This window comes from Physella acuta, unplaced genomic scaffold (genome assembly GCF_028476545.2).
Source record: "Physella acuta isolate Inbredline_101_S28 unplaced genomic scaffold, ASM2847654v3 ptg001196l, whole genome shotgun sequence".
In the NCBI taxonomy this organism is placed as follows: Eukaryota; Metazoa; Mollusca; class Gastropoda; family Physidae; genus Physella; species Physella acuta.
In genome coordinates, this window is record NW_026732713.1 from 43,856 (window position 1) to 54,441 (window position 10,586).

General features: G+C 36.0%; 1 protein-coding gene across 1 annotated transcript; it reads left to right on the top strand.

Annotated features, from left to right (window-relative positions):
- The first annotated feature begins 5,660 nt into the window (after positions 1-5,660).
- LOC131957015 (uncharacterized) lies at positions 5,661-9,640 on the top strand. Its single transcript, XM_059321711.1, has 3 exons — positions 5,661-5,810; positions 6,680-6,806; positions 7,561-9,640. Exons 1-3 carry the CDS (start codon positions 5,682-5,684, stop codon positions 8,757-8,759), a joined length of 1,455 nt encoding a protein of 484 aa, XP_059177694.1. The 5' UTR covers positions 5,661-5,681; the 3' UTR covers positions 8,760-9,640.
- The last annotated feature ends 946 nt before the right edge of the window (positions 9,641-10,586 follow it).

A 10,586-nucleotide genomic window follows, 5' to 3' on the forward strand; every position in this document is an offset into this window, starting at 1 on the left:
CACTTTTCCAGGGGTGTAGCGAGGGGGGGCGGGGGGGGGGGACGACATATGTCCACGGGCGCCGACCTTAGGGAGCGCCAAAATGGGTTGGAAAAATAAATTGAAAGGTTGAGGGGGTGGGGGTGCAAATCGAAAGTTTGAGGGGGGGGGGGGTGCAAATCGAAATCTTGAGGGGGTGGGGGTGCAAATCGAAAGTTTGTCCCCGGGCGCCGGGAAGAGTCGCTACGCCTCTGCACTTTTCCCAGCCGCCATTTCCCCCCATAATGTGATTTCGGTACCCATCAGAGCTGAGTGGACTCAGGGACGTTGTACTCGAGACTTCCGAGTTAGCAGCCTAGCTCTCTACCTCTGGGCCCCACCTTCCCACCCATCTCACAGAGAATACAAAAGGTAATCATCGGAATACACATAGTCGAGAACCTTTGTACGAACTCATACTTGCATCTCTTGATTAAACTGCTTGATAGCTATACTTATATACCGCCCTGTAAAAAAGTGAGGAACATCTCTCGCCAGTTTGTATCTATACCAGACCGATATATATATATATATATATATATATATATATATATATATATATATATATATATATATATATATATATATATATATATATATATATATATATATATATATATGTATATATATACTGCTTGTTGTGCGACGATGCCTGTTCGATATTGGCATAAAAATGATTAAGTTACCAACAACTATGCAGTATTGTTATCTCTTAAATAACTATGTGTTTAGTACCCACCTTCTTATAAATTCTTTGACCAAATCTTATAGACAAACGAGGGCAAGTTCTTACTTTACTTTGTATGGGACGGTGTGGTCGAATAGCCTAGCTTTCGCCTGATGGCCCAAATGACTCATGTTCAAATCTCTGGTCAACTTTCGGGACTACCGGACTTCGTTGAGTCCAGTCAGCTCTAATGAGTACCTGGATTACGTCGTGGAATGTGAAAACTGCTCGGCTTACTGTTTAACACAATCCGTTTATCAACCAAAGTCAATAAAGATAGATCCTACAGACTTAAGCCAGGAATCCAAACTCGAGACTTTCGAGTTAGTTGTCGTACTCTCTATCACCCGACTATGTCGTTCCACTATTTATATTTAATAATAACATAACTGACTCTTCAATTATCTAGGGATCGGCTTTCATCTTTAATTGTCCTTTTTAATATTAATACAATGTATTTAATTATCCACACTCTTATTGTTTTGATTACGTAACATATGCAAACAATGATTAAACAAAATCGCCCACATTTTAATCTTTCTTTAGACACCATGTATTACTCGAATTACCTCCCTTACCACCATTAGATAACCTCGGTTACTTCCCCTAGTTTCCATGCCTAGGTTAAGTAAGACTATGACGCACACTAGTTCAGAAATGCAGCAATCTACATTAGAGTATTAGGGTTTCTTATCTTTCCCGCAATAGACCAAAAAAACGCAAGCCTCAAATACCGCTCACCATGGGGGCTATTTCCTGCTTTAGCTTGCGCGCGTTTCTAAATTATAACCAGTTAATTAATTAACTAAGTTACATGATTACAGTGTCAAAGTATGCTTTATTTAAATATTCATGAAACACTTTTAGCATACATTTTTGGCAAATTTTATTTCCGTTTAAAAAAAAAAAAAAAAAAAAAACTTTTACTCTTGTAGACAATAATGACGCTCATAGAATCCGAAAACATTTTCTCAATATAGTTCGTTGTTTTTCCGAATCCAAGTTTTTAATCGTAAATATAGATCATAATAGAGCGGCGATTTTTTTTAATCTTTCCTACTTGTACTAGTCTCGTTGGGTTGATTTAGTATTTTATAGAATAATTTTTTTTTTAAAACCACTAGCAAAATGGCATTTTTTTTAACACAGCCGGACGCCTTTCAGTATCTGTTTCCATACGTTTACATCACCGCGTAATAAATGTAACAAAAATTAATTAATTAAGCTAATGCTAATTCGATTCTTGACTTTAGTAGAAGTTGACGTACATCGTTTTCTATGGATAAGAACTCTTGAAAAATAATTCTTATCTTTCATTTTTCCGACAGAAGCATATTTTTTTTTTACCTGAAAATCAACCTTTTATTATTTTCTTCTTTAAAACTAAGTAGTTATTATTTTTTCAGTAAATAAATAATTTCTTAAAATGTATATTAGTGTGTAAGACATTCATTTAAGTTAATTTATGTCGGGGATTTAAATTAACGGGTAAAAAGATATGAGTGGTTTTGCCGTAAGGTTTGCTACAAAAAAATTTGAGTAAAAAAAAAATTCCGACTAACGTGAAAATAGCTACGGGCTTAAAAAAAATTATATACACATGACTTATACTTTTAAAAAATTGAAGTAATTTACCCAAATTTACACAAATGTAAATTTTGATAATCAGTCGAGCAGATTGGAATGCACTATTCAACACTAAAGTGCTTTTAAAAAAATGTTAGACTCGTTATGCTATATTAAAGAAAAAAACTGCAATGTAGCATGTATTCTGCTAGGCCATTAGGCGAAGAAGAATGTCAATATATGTTGTAGATGTTGAAAGATATGCATAATGTAATAATCAAAGAAATTATTTCAGGTGAAAACTATACAATTAAGCAACGTGTCAATTTTTTAAAATAGTTTTAATTGGTACAACATTACCAGCAGTGGATCGTTATGTTTGACATTTGGTACTAGTTGCGTTCAAATATTTCAAATTAGTAGACAATACTGCATGCAATATGTTCACATAATATATCGATCACCGAGGCGTTCGTAAACCGAGGTACGACTGTTCACACCGGGATGTTCGTAAACCGAGGCACGACTGTTTAGACACCTGGACGTTCGTAAACCGAGACACGACTGTTTAGACACCTGGATGTTCGTAAACCGAGGCACGGCTGTTTATACATGTGGACGTCCGTAAACCGAGGCACCACTGTTTATACATGTGGACGTTCGTAAACCGAGGCACGACTGTTTATACATGTGGACGTTCGTAAACCGAGGCACGACTGTTTATACACCTCGACGTTCGTAAACCGAGGCACGACTGTTTATACATGTGGAAGTTCGTAAACCGAGGCACGACTGTTTATACACCTCGACGTTCGTAAACCGAGGCACGACTGTTTAAACACCTGGATGTTTGTAAACCGAAGCACGACTGTTTATACATGTGGACGTTCGTAAACCGAGGCACGACTGTTTATACATGTGGAAGTTCGTAAACCGAGGCACGACTGTTTATACACCTCGACGTTCGTAAACCGAGGCACGACTGTTTATACACCTGGACGTTCGTAAACCGAGGTACGACTGTTTATACATGTGGACGTTCGTAAACCGAGGCACGACTGTTTAAACACCTGGATGTTTGTAAACCGAGGTACGACTATTTATACATGTGGACGTTCATAAACAGAGGCACGACTGTTTATACACCTGAACGCTAGTAAACTATTGTTTATACACCGTAGTGAAGTACTAAAGTTTACCCTAAGTATGATACGGAAAAAAACACCTTTTGATGATAGTATCTCTCTATTTTAATAAATACGGCCGGTAGGACTTATTGCTGTAAGACGTCACTGAGTCTACCCAGCTCTGATGAGTACCTGACTTACCTTAGGGAAACAAAGACGTCTGGGCATAGTGCTGACCACATTATCCCCTTGCTTGCCGTGGTCATTGAAACAGATGAACTTTCCTTCATCTGCCCTATGTGTTTTGGGCACAAACGGGAAAATATGATGATAATTATAAATGAAGTTATGTCTGTTTGTCTTTAACGCACAATCCATCCGATAGTATTTTCGAGTTTATCTTAATTAAAATTCAAAATTGTAAGCATTTTTAGTGACCCGCGGGTTCTGTTGCTAATTGCTGGAAATTAACGTGAGAAAGCTTGCATTTTGTCGGTTAGTAGTGGGGGTTAAGGCAGGTAAGGGATGTTATACAACTCTTGACGTCCTATTTTGCTTACGCCACTTGATACGTGTACGTATAATTCCAGATCAAACGACGTCACGCCTTCTTGAGTATCAATAATTAAAACGGTTGATACATTGTGTATAAATATGTAGGCTGATAAAAAGGATTATTTCCCTTTTAATAGAAATTAAAGAAATACTTAATAAAAGGGAGGCTATGAAAATCTTTTTTGTTCTAAACAAATACAACTGAAATTGCTATCTATAATTGAAAACAAAAACTATACCAATTGAAAAACATATAATTTAATTAAATACTATTTATAAAAAAAAGCAATTATAATATTTCTTATAAAATGTATATATTTTTAATTATAAATTAAAGTAAAAGACTTTTCTCTTTTTATTTATATTTTGTTATATAAATTTCAATCAATACAATCATTTGATACAGAAAGAGAAATTATGTCTTAAATAATATTAGTGTCTACTTATTTTCATTTTTGCTCTAATTATTTGACAAATTCTTTGTAAAAACACGAGAAACGGTAAAATTATATTTACATTTGTAAAAATTAAAGCCGTTTGGGAACCATCGATTACACTCATTTGAATATTTTTTTATCGAATATGAGGATTAATATGAGCCGTTAAAAAGCTGTTTAGAATTATTTTATCAATTCAAATATTTTCAAAATCTGCCCTCGACATCGGGAACAGGATTTTCCAGTCTATTACACAGTAACATTTTCTGGTCAATAAACGAAATAGAAGTAAAACGTTTTGCACTATGTAAAAGTAAACTATCATTAATGAATGAAAGTACTCTGAAAGAAGTATTTTTATTGTAAATATGTACCAGTCCCCACAAGGCCTATGATAAAGCGAACATGACTAGTGAAACGGACGTTGTAAATTACCTGTAAGAGGAAATTTTTATGTATATATATATATATATATATATATATACATATATATATATATATATATATATATATATATATATATATATATATATATATACATGAATTACAGAGGTCAATTTGAAATAATATTGTCACTGCCGCAGTACTCAAGACAATTGTCAATTCTCCCAAGCGTATATTGATATTATGCTTTTAAGCTTTCTTCCATGGTCATAAATTGAATGCATTATTTTATGCAGTTGTAGAATTATTTCTACTTGCCGTAATATTGTCTAGAAAATAACACATTACAGAAATCTCTTTTTAATTTCGAATTTTTTTTTTTTCATTGACCACTTACAGCTCTGTTATTTAAAGAAAAACAAAAAAAAAAAAACTGATAAAATGAGCGTCTGTTATGATCCAAACAGGCAGAGAACGAGGTCACGCTGCTAGAAATACATCACAATTATATAATAATTAACAGGTGCCCTGACTTTTATTTCTTCTGAGACAGTAGCAACACTGATGACGGGTACGCGGATTCATGCCCGCTTCATTTTATCGGAGAGAAAAAAAACCGCGCACATAAAAATATTTTTATCTATTATGAAATCTGTTGCAGCACCGCACGAAGAGTATGCTGGTTCAACCCCCAAATTATTACATCAGAGAAAAAAATAACGTGGGCACAAATATTTCAATTTATTAAAAAAAATTTTTTTTGGTTCTACCTCAGCTTTGAACACACAACCTGGGCACAAATATTTCAATTTATTAAAACATTTTTTTTTGTTCTACCTCAGCTTTGAACACACGAGTTACACGAACATGCATTCACCAGTACTCACCTTCTTGCCGGCCGTGCTGCTGTTGTCGCATCTGGCGAGCTGCACCCGTCGACTGGACGTCCAAACGGAGATTAAAAATGAAAGGGACAGACAGGCTCAGATCAACAAGGTAGGTAAAGCTCCCTCGTGACGGTCTATGGGATAGGTGAAGTAGAGTTCACCTGTTTCTGTGATTTCAGTATATGAAGGGATAGTGTAGTCAGTACTATGCCCAGCCGCCTTTACTTTCCCTAACGTGAGTTAGGTACCCATCAGAGCTGGGTGGACTCAGGGACGGTCCAGTGACTTGAACCTGGATTCGAACTCGAGAATTTCGGGTTAGCAGTCCCATATAAAGGTAGGTGGGGGATCGTATTTTGATTTTGTTTGATTATGGGGGACTATTTACCGAATCTTCTGGCATCCAAAAAATATCCGTTTCCCTATATGTACTATTTAGACCGCCAATATAACAAACAAACCAGCCCTGTGCTATGTAGACCACAACACCTTGTTAACCTATGTACAAAAACATAACACCAAGTCAGATAGTCCATGTACGTGTCATCTAGACCATCACTATAACAAACAAGCCAACCTTTTAGTGTTATGTAGATCACAACACTTTGTTAACCTATGTACACCAATATAACACCACCAATCAGCCAGTTCCCTGTATGTGTCATGTAGCCAGTTCCCTGTACGTGTTATGTAGCCAGTTCCCTGTATGTGTTATGTAGCCAGTTCCCTGTATGTGTTATGTAGCCAGGTTCCTGTATGTGTTATGTAGCCAGTTCCCTGTACGTGTTATGTAGCCAGTTCCCTGTACGTGTTATGTAGCCAGTTCCCTGTACGTGTTATGTAGCCAGTTCCCTGTACGTGTTATGTAGCCAGTTCCCTGTACGTGTTATGTAGCCAGTTCCCTGTATGTGTTATGTAGCCAGTTCCCTGTATGCGCTATGTAGCCAGTTCCATGTACGTGTTATGTCTCTCCCCCAGTGGAACTACAACCTGGACAAGCACCTCAACATGCCCACACGCAGAGAGCTGGAGACACACCAAGAGAAGACGGTACAGGCCCCACGGGAAATCCCCATCTCCATCATGATGCTGGCACAGCCGACAGGTAAAGTTGTGTAGTTGGGGTAAACAGCTGTGGGTGTGGTAGACAGTTGTGGCTGTAGTAAACAGGTGTGGCTGTCGCAGATTTTTGTGGCTGTGGTAGACAGGTGTGGTTGTGGTAAACAGGTGTGGCTGTGTGAAAGTGTGGCTGCGTTAAAGTGTGGCTGTGGTAAACAGGTGTGGTTGTGGTAAACAGGTGTGGTTGTGGTAAACAGGTGTGGTTGTGGTAAACAGGTGTGGTTGTGGTAAACAGGTGTGGTTGTGGTAAACAGGTGTGGTTGTGGTAAACAGGTGTGGTTGTGGTAAACAGGTGTGGTTGTGGTAAACAGGTGTGGTTGTGGTAAACAGGTGTGGTTGTGGTAAACAGGTGTGGTTGTGGTAAACAGGTGTGGTTGTGGTAAACAGGTGTGGTTGTGGTAAACAGGTGTGGTTGTGGTAAACAGGTGTGGTTGTGGTAAACAGGTGTGGTTGTGGTAAACAGGTGTGGCTTTGTAAAAGTGTGGCTGTGAGAAAGAGGTGTGGCTTTTTAAACAGATGTGGCCTTTGTCGTAGTGTGTTCGCGTTAAAGAGATGTTGCCATTTTAAAGAAGTGTGGATTTATCAAACGGTGTGTCAGTTTAGGAAAGTGGCAGAAAGTATATCTTTCTCACGCTCATTATCCAATAGAATGCCTACACAGCTTCTATTTAAATTTAATATATTATACTTTAAATGTTATTAGAGTAAAATAAAAATTCGACTTTCTCAAATTTCTCCAGAGGACAGGAGCCGAGACACTATTGTCTTTGAGTTCGACGCGAGGCAACAAGCTCACGTTCTACAGTCCGGCCTGGCCTACCTGATGATCCGGCTCCGCGACGTCCGGAAAAAGAAGCGCAACAACAAGAACTCGAAGCAGTCGTCGGAAAACGACCTGAAGGAGAAGATGAAGAACGTGACGGATGGTACCGTCTTATCAGAGCAGATGCGGAAGAAATTGGACCAGCTGAAGAACGAACAGAACGAAGAAGGCGTGGACAGTTCCGATAGGCGATCGCAGAAGGAGAGAGCGGAGAAGATGCAAATATTGAAGAATTTCACCGAAGCTTTCAATAACGGGAACGCGATCGGGAAAGGTAAAGAGGAGAAAAACAAAGCGAGGAAAAACAAACAGGAGAAGAATAAAGAAGAGGAAGATGAGGACGAGGAGAGACGAGGGAAAGGTAAAACGAAGCGGCATTTGACGGTCAAGGTCGTGGTGAGGGTGGTGGATCAGGATACCGGAAAAGAGAAACGCATCGCGGCGGTGAACGTTGAGGTCAAGGCGAAGAAAACGCTGCTTTCTGTTCCGATACGGAAAAGTGTTCTGATCGACGCGGCGACCTCACCCCGACATACTCTGGTGTTGAAGATCGCGTGCAAGAGGTGCAAGAAGCGCGTGCATATGGACATGCTGTACCGCTCGCCCAAACACAAAAACGAAGCCTATCCCACGACCGACCTGGAACTGAACCCGAACCGACCTTATTTGGTCATACCGACTTTAGCGACGTCCGACTCCAGCGATAACTCAGGGCGCGACGGTCGGTCTAAAAGACACGCTGGGTCTCCCTGTTCTACTCCAGGCTCCACCCAATGCTGTTCTGAGAGAATTTTTATCACATTTCAAGAACTTGGAATGGACAAGGTTATAGTTTATCCTAAAGGTTTTCACACCGTTACCTGTGTAGGAAGGTGTTTAACAAATACAGACAAAACCCTAGGTGATTCAGATCAACTAGTTATTCAAACAAATTCCACTTCGACAAAGTTATCGGAAATTCCAGAGACTGATTCAAACTCGAGTATACAAGGTGTAAAAAATTGTCAACCGGTTAGGAAATCGTCCTTAGATATTTATTACTTAGATGAGATGAAAAATATCATTCCGCGCAGGCTAGTGGATTTTGTGGATGAAGAGTGTGGATGCGTGTCATGACAGAGTTATTGGACTTCTGGTATGGGGGAGAGACAAGGGTGACAACTCGGTTCGAGATGTTCAATTTGACGCGTCAATTCCAGTAGAGACACATGAACCGGAATTTTCCGGCTAACTTCAATGTTACCTGGCTATAGACAAACAATAAGTTCATGTGTTTGACTGATAGAATAATACAATTGAAAAAAATAGACGCAATTTGTTTTGGGTTGGAAAAAAAAAACAGTCTAATATATACAAAATTATTTAATTAAGAATCTAAGAATAGGTTTCAATTTTTAAAAATTGCAAATGATTTTAAGTATGTAAAACAAATAAATAAATATATATATATTTATGCTTAAGTTATGTGCTAAATTATTAAAATAATTATTTTAATTTTTTATATTTAACTATATCAATAAGAAGTATAACATGTCATATCACCACAAAGTATAAAATTATTTCAAATATAAAATTGCTCACATTTACGCTGCTTTTATAATTTTATCCGCTCAAAAAATATTTTAAAAAAATATGTTTGATGTCGCGGATTAGACTAAGAGGATTATCCATCTCGTTATGTTACCATGACAACGTGCGACCACCCACACATCCATAACGTAATCAGCACCAGCTAAACATCGCGACGTAAACGTTAAATGAACGGTTTAAATAAAATTACAAACTTAGAGAAAATTGATTTTTATTGCGACAGGTATGTCGAAAGATTTTCGATTACATTTTTGATTTGACCATTACATTTTTTTTGTTAAAGTTGTCGAATTTTGTGGAATGCATTGAATACATGGTTGTAAAGCTATGCGTAATTAGGTAATTATCGCGAACCATATGTCATTGTACATATCAATGCAGTCTACTGTTACTCGATCTTATTTATGAAGACGTTCATATATATATATATATATATATATATATATATATATATATATATATATATATATATATATATATATATATATATATATATATATATATATATATGTATATATATATGTATATATATATATATATATATATATATATATATATATATATATATATATATATATATATATATATATATATATATATATATATATATGTATATATATATGTATATATATATGTATATATATATGTATATATATATGTATATATATATGTCCATATATATATGTCCATATATATATGTCCATATATATATGTCCATATATATATGTCCATATATATAGGTCCATATATATATGTCCATATATATAGGTCCATATATATATGTCCATATATATAGGTCCATATATATATATATATATATATATATATATATATATATATATATATATATATATATATATATATATATATATATATATATATATATATATATATATATATATATATATATATGACTTACATTTTATAAATATTTATGCCAGTATCTTACGGAGGTATAAGTAAAGATCAAGAACCGAAATTTAAAATATTTTTATTTGGATAGCAGTTATTTCCCTTATAAGAAAAGAATGTTACTTGTGTCTAAGCAAAGCATGAGTAACTAGCTTTAGTTAAAGACTCACGTTATTTTTTTTAGTCTTATATTTTTCTCCGTGTAGATACCAACTGATATATTGGCAACTTTTTTTTTATCAGCGTTTAACATTGTTTTACATTGTTTTACAGTTGAAAGGTGTAGTTGTTGTATTGAGATTAATTATTTATTTAAAAAAAAATTTGCATACTGCTGCCAGAAGTTCTAGTGTTAAAATTCTGCTTTAATGAACTTTGTGCTTTCATATGTAAGCTTTCAACCTCATTATGACATTGAATCTCTTATTAAAGGAAATTTAT

What these genes read in the sequence shown, in the direction of transcription:
- LOC131957015 (XM_059321711.1), top strand. Translation starts at nt 5,682, where the DNA reads ATGCATTCACCAGTACTCACCTTCTTGCCGGCCGTGCTGCTGTTGTCG. An exon ending in GACAGGCTCAGATCAACAAG is followed by an intron (nt 5,811 to 6,679) that starts GTAGGTAAAGCT and finishes TCTCTCCCCCAG; the next exon opens with TGGAACTACAACCTGGACAA. An exon ending in GATGCTGGCACAGCCGACAG is followed by an intron (nt 6,807 to 7,560) that starts GTAAAGTTGTGT and finishes AAATTTCTCCAG; the next exon opens with AGGACAGGAGCCGAGACACT.